The 14,529-nt window shown below is 43.4% G+C and overlaps 2 protein-coding genes across 2 annotated transcripts; one reads left to right on the top strand and one right to left on the bottom strand.

Moving 5' to 3' along the window:
- On the bottom strand, nt 1-771 carry LOC131002986 (uncharacterized). Its single transcript, XM_057929461.1, has one exon. The coding sequence runs from the start codon at nt 769-771 to the stop codon at nt 1-3; it is 771 nt and encodes a 256-aa protein (XP_057785444.1).
- A 9,896-nt stretch (nt 772-10,667) lies between these two features.
- On the top strand, nt 10,668-11,964 carry LOC131002985 (uncharacterized). The gene is made up of 2 exons (XM_057929460.1): nt 10,668-10,943; nt 11,059-11,964. Exons 1-2 carry the CDS (start codon nt 10,668-10,670, stop codon nt 11,962-11,964), a joined length of 1,182 nt encoding a protein of 393 aa, XP_057785443.1.
- Nucleotides 11,965-14,529: the final 2,565 nt, after the last annotated feature.

The following is a 14,529-nucleotide window of genomic DNA, read 5'->3' as shown; positions in this document are numbered from 1 at the left end:
CTACTTCTTGCGGCGGCATTGGGCAATATTATGTCCTGCAAGTTTGCAATAACCACAGAAATGCGGCAAATTTTCATAGACAAATTCTACCTCAAAAGAGCGAGTCCCCTCATCCACCGTGAGAGTTTCGGGGATGGGCTTAGAGACGTCCATATCTACAAGAACACGAGCAAAGTGACCAACATGTCCAGCAAACGCAAAGCCATCAAGTTTAATAGGCAGACCGACATATCTGGCAATGCCGATAATAACTTCCGGATGCCAGTATTCGTGAGGAAGATAATATATTCTCAACCAGACTTGAGAGAGAGCCGATGATTCTTTGTACGGGTCAAAATCCGGAACCCATTCCCTGATACGAATAATACCTTTACTCAATTTCCAAGTAGCCCTAGATTTTGCCGTAGCAAGTTCAGCTTCGTTCGTGAAAATTATCGAAAAGAAACCTTTCCCAAGCGGCACCACACGGATCGCATCCGAGGTTTTCCATAAAGCCATGAGCTCTTGTTTAATGTCAGAAGCAAATCTAGGGGTATCACCCTTATTCAGCAAAAGTCTAGCATGGATAGCGAACTCAAACTCCTTGAGTTTACTTTGATAAAGGGATTCAGGAATCCGAAGAATAGATTTGTTGCCAATGTTTACTGGGTGAAGAGCGTTGAAATCCTGAGCGAAAACATTTGCTGGTTTAGGAACGGAACGCTGAACCGTTCGCGCAAAAGAGAGCTTATTCCTTTTCCCCTCAGCGCTAGGGCTAGAGACTCCATGCATCGTCGTGTTGATAAGGGCCTCTGAACCCTTGTTCGTGGAACTTGAGGGACATCCAAGGGCCGAGTTTGATTCTTACCGGAAGAAGTAATCGAAGGCCTAACGAAATTGTTGGAGATCGGAGGAAAATCGGAAGCCATGAAAGCAGGACGGAGGAAAAATCACGCGGCGGCGAGAGAGCTAGGGTTTCTCATCAATTAACACGAAAGTTATTGACATAACTTTATCCACAATCACTGACAATTGGGAGTTACGACAGTCCTTCATACAGATTCTACCCAAGTTCAGCGATATGCCCGGAGAGGACCCTCAGAGGCATCTACAGGACTTTGAGATGGTGTGCGGCACAGTCAGAGCTACTGGAAACAAGGCAGAGTACATCCGCCTCATCTCGTTCCCATTCTCCCTACAGGATGGTGCGAGGGAGTGGTTGTACACTTTGCCCACAGGGAGTGTCACTTCATGGCAGGTGATGCAGCAAAAATTCTTAGAGAAATGCTTCCCTGCATCGAGGATTTAGAACGCAAGAAAAAGGATAAGCACCATATAGATGGGCATAGGGGAGACTTTCTATGACTATTGGGGCAGATTCAAGCAAATGTTGGCCAAATGCCCACAACATCAGATCTCTAACCAAGACCTTATCCAATACTTCGTGAATGAGATGAGACCAAATGAGAGGCTATTGGTCAATGCGGCGTGTGAAGGATCAATACTCAACAAATTGCCTAGTGAAGCTTTCAAGTTATTCGCGGAAATGGCAGAGGAATTCTGAGAAGACGGAGCAGTTGTGCCCAGAGGAAACACAACTGTGCCCCAGAACCAGAACAACTCAAAGGTGGATGAGTTGTGTGATGCAGTAAAACAAATGGTGGAGATGATGAAGCTCACAATCAAGAAGCCCACAATCAAGAAGCCCGTCAAGGCATGCCAGTTATGCACTGATCCCAACCTTATGACGGACCAATGCCCTACCCTGTTCGAGGAAGAGTAAGTTAATGCCTTTAGGCATAACAACAATAACGGAGGGAACTATGGGCAGCAACAGCGATATGACTAGAATGGTCACGGATACCACCAACCATGGAGAAACCACGAGAACTTGAGGTACGGGGGTAATCACTACATTGACCCTAACCAGCCACAGAACCTGAAGGAATATTAAATTGAATTAACGTTCCGATTGCCCGATGATCGTTTCTTGGTTATTATTGATTTGCCATACAACGATTAATTCCTAACATGCTCCTATGAATTTAACAGCTGCACACAGGTGTTAGGAAAACTTACTTGAGAAACGGATGCACAGATGGTTGATGATCGCGTCGAATGATTCAGACTCCAGCTCTGATCTTCTCGACTGTATCCCGCTCAATTCCCAACGTTGGATGGACAACGAGCTATGAGAACTCCCAAGACAGAATGGCACCTCACGATTTTCTGCGCCTCCCTCTGCTCTCAAACCCTAATATTTTATCACTGTATTTTCCTGAGAGCTGACAGCTGTATTTAATAATACAGAAATAAGGAGGAGGCGCCAATTACAGTGCTAGGGCCGAAAATTCTGTCTTCATGGGCTAGGAGACATTGGGCCAGCCCAGGGACCAGATACAAGGAATAAAGATGGGCCTCAAATAAATTAATTCATCCATGGTCAGCCCAGACCATAATTAATTTATAAATATCAGTTCATTCCACTAGAGAACCGATACTGACTTACCCCTTTATTGCCGGTGATGAGTCGGGGCTTGTATTTAGACTTATTAAATCTCCGTATTTAAAATATCCGACATCCATTAATTAATTAGAGCTCTGACAGCTTAAATTAATTAATCTCTTAATAATTCCTTAAGCAGTACCACTCAATCTTTATTATTACGCCTGAACTTAATCAACCTGCAGGGTTTAGCGTAATAAACCTTATTGAGCTCCTTAAGGGGATGTCATTATCCTATACCGGATACGGGTACTAATACAGATAATCAAATATCATATATTAACTGCTATCACCCAAGATACAGAGTACTCGAGTTAGTATTTAACTCTCGCTCATAGTAAGTCAAAGTGATATACGAATTAACATATATATCTGAATACTTATTAGTATTAAGATTTATAAGTCACCGAGATCTTGATTCTTCACTTAAGTCAGATAGAAGAATACATCTCAAACTGTGGTCCTATCAATACGTAATGACGTACCAGTATAGACAAGTAGCCAAGACAAACTACTTCCATCTATACTGCAGCCTAAAACAATAACTTGTCCTAGAGTTATTTCGGCTGTGATCAAATTATATCTCTTAAGGTTATTCCAATTATATGGTCTTCTGTGATCTACAACACACCATATAATCTACTTATACAGAGATAAAGAACATACATATGCAATCATGAACACAATCAGATAGGAGATAAGAATAGTGAATAACAGGAATCATTGTATACAAGCATAAAGTTCTTGCTTTCAGTATACAAATCCAACAATCTCCCACTTATACTAAAGCAAAACTTTTAGTATACAATGTGTCTAAATACTAGCTATTACAAAACTTCACTTCATCTCTCCCACTTATACTGAAAGTTTTTCTCTAAGTGGGTGGCATCAACCGCAATCCCATCCCTCGAGCATGCTTCTCATAGGTCTTTTGCGGTAAGCTTTTCGTGAAAGGATCAGCTAGGTTCTCCAATGTATCAATCTTCTCTACTAGCACATCTCCTCTGTTTACGATTTCTCGTATGATGTGGTACTTTCTCTCTATGTGTTTTGACGCCTTGTGGCTCCTGGGTTCCTTAGAATTTGCCACTGCACCCGAGTTATCACAATAAATTATGATACTCTTAGGCAAATTAGGGACCACTCCTAGATCCAAGAGGTAGTTCCGGAACCATACAGCCTCCTTAGCAGCTTCCGAAGCAGCTACATACTCGGCTTCCATGGTGGAGTCTGCAATGCACTTCTGCTTTGCACTCCGCCATGATACGGCTCCACCTCCCAAGGTAAACACATAACCAGAGGTAGATCTCTTCTCATCCCGGTCAGCCTGGAAATCCGAATCGGTGTAACCCAAAGGAAATAGACTGTCTGACTGGTAAACTAGCCTATAATCTCGAGTCCTCTTCAGGTACTTGAGAATATGCTTTACCGCAGTCCAGTGTCCTGGTCCAGGGTTCGACTGATATCTTGCAACCATGCCAACGACATAGCAAATATCAGGTCTCGTGCAGAGCATCGCATACATGAGGCTACCTACGGCGGAAGCATAGGGTATCTTCCTCATCTCCTCAACCTCACTAGGCGTCTTAGGACACATGTCCTTAGACAGAGGAATGCCATGTCTAAAAGGTAGCAAGCCTTTCTTGGCATTCTGCATGCTAAAACGAGCAATCACAGTATCAATGTAAGACGCTTGAGATAAGCTCAACATCCTTTTCTGGCGATCACGAACGACCTTGATCCCCAGGATGTACGCTGCATCTCCTAAGTCTTTCATTTGAAACTGTTCGGATAACCACTTCTTTATGTCCGATAATAGCTCAACATTGTTGCCAATGAGGAGGATATCATCTACATAAAGTGCAAGGAAAACCACGTCACCATTGGCATCTAAACGGTACACGCAACTCTCGTTCTCACAACGAGTAAATCCATAGGATTTAATGACCTCGTCAAAACGTTTGTTCCATGACCTCGAAGCTTGCTTAAGTCCATAAATGGACTTCTTAAGCTTCCACACAAGATGCTCTTCGCCCTTCTTCACAAACCCTTCAGGTTGCTGCATATAGATGTCCCTTCCTTCTTCAAGGAAACCGTTTAGGAAAGCGGTCTTGACATCCATTTGCCAAATCTCAAGGTTCATGTGGGCTGCTATGGCAAGGAGTATTCGGATAGACTTAAGCATGGCAACCGGCGAAAAGGTCTCATCATAATCTATACCCTGTTCCTGGGTATAACCTTTCGCCACCAGTCTAGCTTTAAAAGCTGCGACTTCGCCATCCGAATCTCTCTTTCTCTTGTATACCCACCTACTACCTATAGCTAGGAAGCCATCTGGTAGTTCGGTCTTCTCGTATACATCCATAGCACCCATGGATTCTATTTCAGAAACCATGGCCTCGTACCAAGAATCTGCATCTTGATCTTTCATCGCTTGTCTATAGTTATCAGGGTCGACATCCTTCTGTTCATCAACAGGGAGTAGATCCGAAGATTCTCCCAAGAACATAAATCGATCGGGTTGAACTACAACCCTCCCACTACGACGAAGCGGTGGTGGTACAGTTGTGACAATGGTTTGTGCAGGGTCTTGTGGTGCATTCACTTGCACACTTGGCTGGGGTGATGGAATCGCCTGTCCATTGCCTTCGATTTCTTGAAGGACAATCTCGGACTTAGACTTGTGATTACTTTCATAATCGTGTTCCAAGAATCGTGCGTTGGTGCTAACAACCACTTTCTGATCCTTCGGATTGTAAAAGTAACCACCTTTCGTTTCCTTAGGGTATCCTATAAACAGCATTAGTTCGCATCTCGGCTCCAATTTCCTCGCTTCCTTGTCTAGCACGTATGCAGGACAACCCCATATCTTTATATGATTCAAGCTGGGCTTACGCCCTGACCATAACTCAATAGGAGTTTTAGGAACCGATTTGGACGGTACCCGATTCAGCAAATAAACCGCTGTTTCCAAGGCATATCCCCAAAACGAAATAGGCAATGATGCATAGCTCATCATAGATCGTACCATTTCCATAAGAGTTCTGTTTCTTCTCTCCGCTACACCGTTCTGTTGGGGAGTACCCGGTGCAGTCAATTGGGATGTAATCCCAAGATCTGACAAGTATTGCAGAAACTCGTTCCCGAGGTATTCGCCACCGCGATCAGACCGCAATGACTTGATAGATTTACCCGTTCTCTTCTCCACCTCCGCCTTGAATTCTTTGAATTTCTCAAAGCATTCAGACTTGCGTTGAAGTAGGTAAATATACCCATACCTTGAGTAATCGTCAATGAAAGTGACGAAGTACTCGTATCCTCCACGAGCTCTAGTGGACATCGGTCCACACAAGTCAGAGTGAATCAATTCTAACACATCCGAGGCCCTATTCCCCTTTGCCTTAAAAGGCCTTGCCGTCATCTTTCCCTCTATACAGGATTCGCAGGTTCTAAATGGCACAGCTTGAAAGTCTTTCAAGATTCCATTTGAAACGAGCCTTTGGATCCTATTTAGATTGATGTGGCCTAATCTTAGGTGCCAAGTATGTGTATATTGTTCATGAGAGTAATATTTTCTCTTATTAGGATTTGGAAGAATTTGTGATGTAGATGCAACATGGACAGAGTTATTCATTGGACATGTAATAGTATAGAGAGAGTTGTTCAAAATTCCAGAACAAATAATCTTGTTATCTCTCATGATAGAGACACCCCCATCAAAAGTAACAGAATATCCATTCAAAAACAACTTTGAAACAGAAATTATGTTCCGCCGAAACTCCGGCACATATAAAATATCTCTCAAAACTAAAAAGTCATCACCAAAACATAAAGATAAATCTCCAATAGCAACAGCTGCGACCTTCGACGCATTGCCCATGGAGATGGTGATCTCATCACTTGCCAGCTCCCTTGTTGGGTTGAACCCCTGCAAGGTGTAACAAACATGGTCAGTTGCCCCCGTATCCACTACCCACGAATGAGTAGAAAACGAAGCTAAACATGTTTCTGTTACTAAAACTTGTGACGTACCTTGTCCCTTTGCCTTGAGCACTGGACAATCTTTCTTCCAATGCCCAACCTTGCCGCACTTGAAGCACTTTCCCTTGGCTGTCGGCTTGTTCACGCCGCCGCTAGGGCCATCAACCTTGGCTTTACCGCTCCCACTAGCCTCATGGTCATGCTTGCCCTTTGGACCTTTCCACTTCTTTTTCCCGCCTTTCGACGAAGAAGTAGATCCCTTGGCAGCAACAAGGACCTCTTTCCCATTGCGCGTGCCCATGACCCCCTCTGCCGAAACTAGAGCATTCAACAACTCATTAAGAGTATAGTTGGCCTTGCTCATAACGACATTGAGACGGAAATGCTCAAAAGTCTTGGGGAGAGTATTGAGGATGATATCGACCTTGGCTTCGCCTTCGATACCCCCTCCTAGCAGATCAAGCCTGTCAAACAGATTTGTCATATGCATGACATGATCGTGCACCGAGCTGCCCTCGCTCATTTTACAAGATAAGATTTCTCTCATCAAGTTAAAACGAGCAGACCTCTCGGACTCCCCATAAACCTCGCTGAGGTTTAACATGATGGTCGCTGCGTCATCCATGACCTGATGCTGGAGTTGCAAATTTTGCGACATAGTCATCATAATATAGCACTTGGCCATATTATTCGACTTGTGCCACCTTTTATGCGCCTCACGTTCCGCATCAGTCGACTCATCAGTTAAGGCCGCGGGACGTGGAGTGGTAAGCACAAAACTGTGCTCATCAGCGTCAAGAATATACATAATATGGCGTTTCCATTCAGTGTAATTTGGACCGGTGAGAGGATTGTTGGCTAGAATGTTAATAATCGGAGACATAGACATATCTGAAAGTAAACAAATAAACATGTAAGAACATGAAACGCACATAGTTCGTAACAGTAATATTGTAACCTTTTGATAAAACAATATTAATGAAACCTCCAACGGCTCAAAGAATCCCATGTGCAAGCCACGTTGGGTGGACGTTTACACATGAACTCCTCAACCAGACTATTTACCTAGTCATTTAATTTCCATCCATGTCAACTTAACCTTTTTGACAAAGGAAATTAATAGTTGGCACCTTAACTAGACCATATCATCATCAAGAAGGGACTCCTTTGGGAGTTGTACATTGTACTTGATATGATATCTAAGCAATGACCACATTTTAACCTTGAAAATTAAATTCTCGAAATTAGCATACTCACTAGGACCATGCCGCTTTCAATTTAATTTTCTTGGTTATCTTATTTAATTCCATTCTCCAAAGTACTTGTGAAAATTACACAAGTAAGCCACGTTGGGTGGACGTTTACTGCATAACTCCCACTACTTTAATGGTTTAAATATTTTTTATAGAAACCTCTTCTGACAAACTTATGAAAAACAAATATGAAGTAAGCCACGTTGGGTGGACGTTTACTCATATTGCTAATCACTTTGTCTAGAGACCGCATGTGGAGGTCTAAAATAATTTTTAATTACTATAAAAATTATTAAACTGCTTAGTCTTTTTCTTTCAAAAGGTTTGTTCATGCTCAAGCACATAAACCTAAACATGCTTCTCTAGAACGCAACATGTAAATCATGCTCGCAGAATTCTAAAACATGCTTAAGAAAACGGCAAACCTACTAACATGCTCGTCTAAGCGCAATTAATAAACAAATATTAACAAGCAAAGACGTGCAAAAAGCAGGTAAAGAGCATAAGGGATTAACAACCACGACATGCAAAGAACAGTAATAAAAGAATTAAAATTCTTCGTGATCCATTCGTGGAAACCCAACATCTATTCTATTACAAAATAAAATAGAAAAACAAGCCCAAAAACTGAAGATAAAACTCGGCCCGAACACATGGGCCCGTCAAGCTAGGGTTTGGGCCCCCTAGGGTTTGAGAAGCAATCGCAGCTAGGGTTTGGAAACCCTAGCCGCCGCGGCCATCTCCCAAACAGCCGCCCCGCGCTCGGCAGCAGCCCGGCGCCGGCCACCCGCGCGAGCAGCCGCCCGGTCAGCAGCGCTCGGCGCCACCAGCACCCGGCCCCTCCACCGCACGAACGCACCAGCAGCAGCAGCGGGCTCCAGCGCTCCCAGCGGCAGCAGCTCCAGCAGGCATCCCGGCGTGGACAGCAGCAGCGGCAGCAGCGGCAGTGCGCCGCCCGCTGGGCGCGCAGCGCGCGAAGCGCGCAGGCGCGGCCCCCGAGCGCGCACAGCCCCTGCCGGCTGCAGCCTCCTTCCCTGCCCGACCCGCACAGCAGCAGCCGCCCGCCTCGCCTCGCATCGAGCAGCAGCAGCAAGGGCGCACGGCGCCTGCCCAGGCGCGCGGCGCTCAGCGCGCGCGCAGCCCTTGGCGCCGGCGGCCTTGCTCGCTCCGTGCCCGTTGCTCGTCCTTACACCTTCCTCGTCGTTGATTCGTCGTCGTCCTCGTCTCGTTCTTCAATTTTACAGATTTACAACGGAAAAAACAAATACAATTGAAATCCTAATCTAACCACGGATTTTCTCGTGGTGAAAAACGATTACAACGTCAAACGACGTATCCCACGAATCAACGAATCACGAAGAACAACAGCAGTTAAAAAACAACGCATATTATTAATCGTACACAAATTAATAATAGAGCCAAGAAAATAATCCTGGGCTCTGATACCAATTGAAGGAATATTAAATTGAATTAACGTTCCGATTGCCCGATGATCGTTTCTTGGTTATTATTGATTTGCCATACAACGATTAATTCCTAACATGCTCCTATGAATTTAACAGCTGCACACAGGTGTTAGGAAAACTTACTTGAGAAACGGATGCACAGATGGTTGATGATCGCGTCGAATGATTCAGACTCCAGCTCTGATCTTCTCGACTGTATCCCGCTCAATTCCCAACGTTGGATGGACAACGAGCTATGAGAACTCCCAAGACAGAATGGCACCTCACGATTTTCTGCGCCTCCCTCTGCTCTCAAACCCTAATATTTTATCAGTGTATTTTCCTGAGAGCTGACAGCTGTATTTAATAATACAGAAATAAGGAGGAGGCGCCAATTACAGTGCTAGGGCCGAAAATTCTGTCTTCATGGGCTAGGAGACATTGGGCCAGCCCAGGGACCAGATACAAGGAATAAAGATGGGCCTCAAATAAATTAATTCATCCATGGTCAGCCCAGACCATAATTAATTTATAAATATCAGTTCATTCCACTAGAGAACCGATACTGACTTACCCCTTTATTGCCGGTGATGAGTCGGGGCTTGTATTTAGACTTATTAAATCTCCGTATTTAAAATATCCGACATCCATTAATTAATTAGAGCTCTGACAGCTTAAATTAATTAATCTCTTAATAATTCCTTAAGCAGTACCACTCAATCTTTATTATTACGCCTGAACTTAATCAACCTGCAGGGTTTAGCGTAATAAACCTTATTGAGCTCCTTAAGGGGATGTCATTATCCTATACCGGATACGGGTACTAATACAGATAATCAAATATCATATATTAACTGCTATCACCCAAGATACAGAGTACTCGAGTTAGTATTTAACTCTCGCTCATAGTAAGTCAAAGTGATATACGAATTAACATATATATCTGAATACTTATTAGTATTAAGATTTATAAGTCACCGAGATCTTGATTCTTCACTTAAGTCAGATAGAAGAATACATCTCAAACTGTGGTCCTATCAATACGTAATGACGTACCAGTATAGACAAGTAGCCAAGACAAACTACTTCCATCTATACTGCAGCCTAAAACAATAACTTGTCCTAGAGTTATTTCGGCTGTGATCAAATTATATCTCTTAAGGTTATTCCAATTATATGGTCTTCTGTGATCTACAACACACCATATAATCTACTTATACAGAGATAAAGAACATACATATGCAATCATGAACACAATCAGATAGGAGATAAGAATAGTGAATAACAGGAATCATTGTATACAAGCATAAAGTTCTTGCTTTCAGTATACAAATCCAACAGAACCAACCTCCGGTTCAACAGCAGAACCATGGCAAAGCTCCTACGATGGAAGCCATGTTCGAATACGTGCAAGAGACTCAGAGGAGTGTGGCCAAGATCCTACAAGATAATGAGAAGTTCAAGCTTGAGACCAGATGAGCCATACATAATCTGAACACTCAAATGGCCGACATGCAGCAGAACTTTGCCCAGATGAACGTCAACAAGAACAACGGAGAGCTGCCCCCACAGATCGTGGTACCTAACAACAAGGCACAGGTGAACGTAGTTAACCTAAGGAGTGGCAAAACTTTGCCTGAAGTAGTGCATATTCCTGAAGAAGAGTCTGAGCCCACAGACGTTGAAGAAAAGGTGGATGAGGAGATAGAGATGGTGAAACCACCTGCCTCAGAACTAAAGGAGAAGGATGATATGCCCAAAGCCGAAGAGAAATCAAAGGTGGTCATCAAACCTCCCTTCCCAAGCCGACTGGCCAAGAACCGTGAGGCAGAGGAGATGATCAGCATGATCAAGATGTTCTAAAAGGTGGAGGTCAATATCCCCTTACTCACAGCATTACGCACTATGCCCAAAATGCGCCAAGTTTCTTAAGGAGATTCGTACCAAGAAGGTTATGTACACGGATGATGCGAAGTTCCATGTGGGAGAGCAGGTGTCGGCTGTACTCAAGAGGGATATGTCCACAAAGTGCAAAGATCCGGGGATGTTCTGCATACCATGCATCATTGGAGACACAAGGATCGAGCAAGCTATGCAGGACCTAGGCGCATCAATCAATGTTATGCCTTTGACCATTTACCAGGAGCTGAAGATAGGACCAGTCAAACCTACACGAGTGGTGATCCAATTGACGGACAGGTCAAGTGTGTACCCTGAGGGCATAGTGGAGGACGTTCTTGTCAAGGTTCAAGACCTTATCTTTCTAGACGACTTCTATGTGCTCAACATGGGGGGTTCCAAGGCAAAGCCAGCAGTGATGCTTCTGGGCAGACCATTCTTCAAGATGGCTCAAACCCAGATTGACAATGCAATCGGGAAGCTAACGTGCCAATTTGATGGAGAAACTGTGACTTTCAACTTGTTCAAGGCAACTAAGCATCCCACTGATATTGAAAGCGTGGAGTTCGTTGATGTCATGGATCGAGTGGTGGACCATGCTGTTCCCTCTATGCACAGAAACGAAGAATATGACTTAGAGAACGAGATGGAATTAATGGAGGCTATGATCGGAGACTTTGAGCAGAGGAAGGCAGAGCATATGCAACCTCAAGTCCATCAAACCTTTGAGGTCACATCCTCAGGAGAGGAGGACAGGCTACTACCGTCCCTGGTCAGAGTGCCTAAGCTTGAGTTGAAGTCGCTCCCCAATCACTTGAAGTACATCTATTTGGGGGAGAATCAGACTTTTCCTGTGATCATAAGTTCAAAGCTGAGCCCAGAGCAGAAGGGGAGAGTCTAGCAGGTCATCTGGAGGTACAAGGAGGCCATAGGATGGACTTTGGCCGATATCAAAGGCATAAGCCCTAATGTTTGTCAACACCACATTCTGCTGGAGGACGATGTCATGCCGGTCAGAGACCCCCAAAGGAAGCTCAACCCTATGATGAAGGATGTGGTCAAGAAGGAGATACTTAAGCTACTGGAGTTGGGGATTATCTATCCTATATCGACAGCCGTTGGGTGAGCCTAATACATGTGGTACCAAAGAAGTCTGAAATACAAGTCATAAAGAATGAAAAGCAGGAGTTGGTCGCAATCAGGCTACAAACCGGATGGCGGGTGTGTATCGATTATCGTAAGCTCAACAAGGTAACTTGCAAGGACCACTTTCCTTTGCCTTTTATTGATCAAATGTTGGAAAGATTGGTCGAAAACAAGTTCTTTTGTTTCCTTGACGGATATTCGGGCTATATGCAAATATGGGTCGCATTGGAGGATAAAGACAAGACCACCTTTACGTGCCCCTTCGGCACCTTTGCCTACAAGAGGATGCCCTTTGGGCTATGCAATGCACCGGGCACATTCTAGCGTTGCATGATGAATATCTTCTCCGATCTTTTGGATAGTTGCATACAGGTGTTCATGGATGATTTCACGGTCTATGGCAAGGATTTTGACTCATGCATCGATAACCTTGAATTGGTTTTGAAGCGTTGTGTGGAGAAGAGCCTTGTGCTCAACTATGAGAAATGTCATTTCATGGTGAATGAGAGCATAGTCTTGGGACATGTCATATCGGAGCGCGGCATTGAGGTGGACTAGGCAAAGGTCGACATCATAGCCAAGCTACCCCCACCAACATCAGTCAAACAGTTGAGAGGATTCCTTGGACACTCTGGATTCTATCGAAGATTCGTCAAAGACTTTGTCAAGATAGCCCAGTAACACGATGTAATCGTATTATAAACAACAATCGAGTATCGTATCCACAGGGATTGACACAACGAAATAACTTTAGCTATCCATTAAATAGACTATAACAGTAGACAGGCAAACAAATAAAAAGAAGGTTTGATTGACACTAAACTCAAATAGCAACAAATAAAAGCACGTAGAAGAATCAAATATTAAAGACAACTGATCCTAGGGTAGTAAATTCATTAACTAAATCTACGCAATTAATCTATTAATCCTATGTACCAGTTTAATCCAGTTATGATGAGAGATCACTTAATTAATCAATCACTCTCACTAGAGCAGCAATGATAGTAGATTAGTAAATTCTCTATCTCCGTTAGGTCTCAAGAAAATCTACTAACTCCCAACAGCTCCTAAAAATAGCTCCCTATGATCCACCTATCTCCGCTAGGTCTCAAGGTTAAGATCATATCATACATTCCTGAATCCGCTAAACAGTTATCTCCGCTAGGTCTCAAACCAAATAGCTAAACATGCAAACTATTGATCAGATAATTCACAAGAAAACAAGCACCAGGAATTATGAATCATAAACTGGAAGGCACAAAGGTATTAACAAATAAATCACATAAATTCAATCAACTATTTACAAACCCTAGAATCAGCTAAACGAAACTAGCCAGACATAATGAAATAAAACATAAACATAATTAATAAGAAGCCAATTGGAAGAACTGAATTATATAAAAACTGAATAAGAACAATTGTAGCGGCTTGAATCTTCAATCTTGATCCAAGCCTTGAAAACAGGAAAGCAATAAAATTCTAAAGCTATAAAACTGAAAAATTAAGTCTGGGAACTGAAAAATAAAGTTGGAAACCCAAAATAGGTCAAAAGAAGACCTATTTATAGTATCAGGGTAAAATACAGAGTTTGAGCTCGAAAAGAACTTGAAAAACGCATAAAAAACATAAAAACACGGAGGCGCGGCGGTCTGGCGACGATCAGACGGCGCTGACCACACAGTCGCCGCTGGCACCGAAAACCCGGCGGGCTGCCCGGCGGTCGCCGCCCGGTCCCCGGCTCCTTCCCAAAAATCCTTCTACAGGCGGCGGTCGCCGCCCGGTCACCGCCGAGTCGCCGCCGTCTTCTCTGCTGCGCGATTTTCTTGTTTTGGTCATAACTTTTCGGTTTGAACTCTGATTTATGATCCATTTGCACTCACGAACTCGTATCGAGATGATCTACAACTTTTATTTCAAACAAGTTTTCCAAATTCGAACTCAATAAACCTGCAATTTCCTTCAAAGTTCAAGTAAGAATCATGTTTCACAAGATAAAGCAAATTAAGGACAAAACAATCATCCAACACTCAATTTCCTATAAAATTGACATCATATGAACACTAAAAACCATGGAAACATGAGTGTTATCAACAACAACATACAAGAAGAATCGGATCAAAGGCGACAACAAGTACTTCATATGGGATGATCCTTACTTATGGAAGATGTGCTCAGATAAAGTCATCCGAAGGTGTGTGGGCGAGTTCGAGCAAGAGAGTATCATGCAACATTGTCATGCCAAGGAATGTGGTGGCTACTTTGGGTATAGACGAACATCAAGAAAGATATTGGACTGTAGGTTCTATTGGCCTATAATTTT

Source organism: Salvia miltiorrhiza, unplaced genomic scaffold (genome assembly GCF_028751815.1).
Source record: "Salvia miltiorrhiza cultivar Shanhuang (shh) unplaced genomic scaffold, IMPLAD_Smil_shh fragScaff_scaffold_57_2, whole genome shotgun sequence".
In the NCBI taxonomy this organism is placed as follows: Eukaryota; Viridiplantae; Streptophyta; class Magnoliopsida; order Lamiales; family Lamiaceae; genus Salvia; species Salvia miltiorrhiza.
The sequence above is the reverse complement of the archived record's forward strand: the minus strand, read 5'-3'. Positions and strand labels throughout refer to the sequence as shown.

Excerpts from the sequence above, each read along its gene's own strand:
- LOC131002986 (XM_057929461.1), bottom strand. The coding sequence starts at position 771 with ATGCATGGAGTCTCTAGCCCTAGCGCTGAGGGGAAAAGGAATAAGCTC.
- LOC131002985 (XM_057929460.1), top strand. The coding sequence starts at position 10,668 with ATGGCCGACATGCAGCAGAACTTTGCCCAGATGAACGTCAACAAGAAC. Across the intron at positions 10,944-11,058 it reads AAGCCGAAGAGAAATCAAAG|CATTACGCACTATGCCCAAA; the intron begins GTGGTCATCAAA and ends CCTTACTCACAG.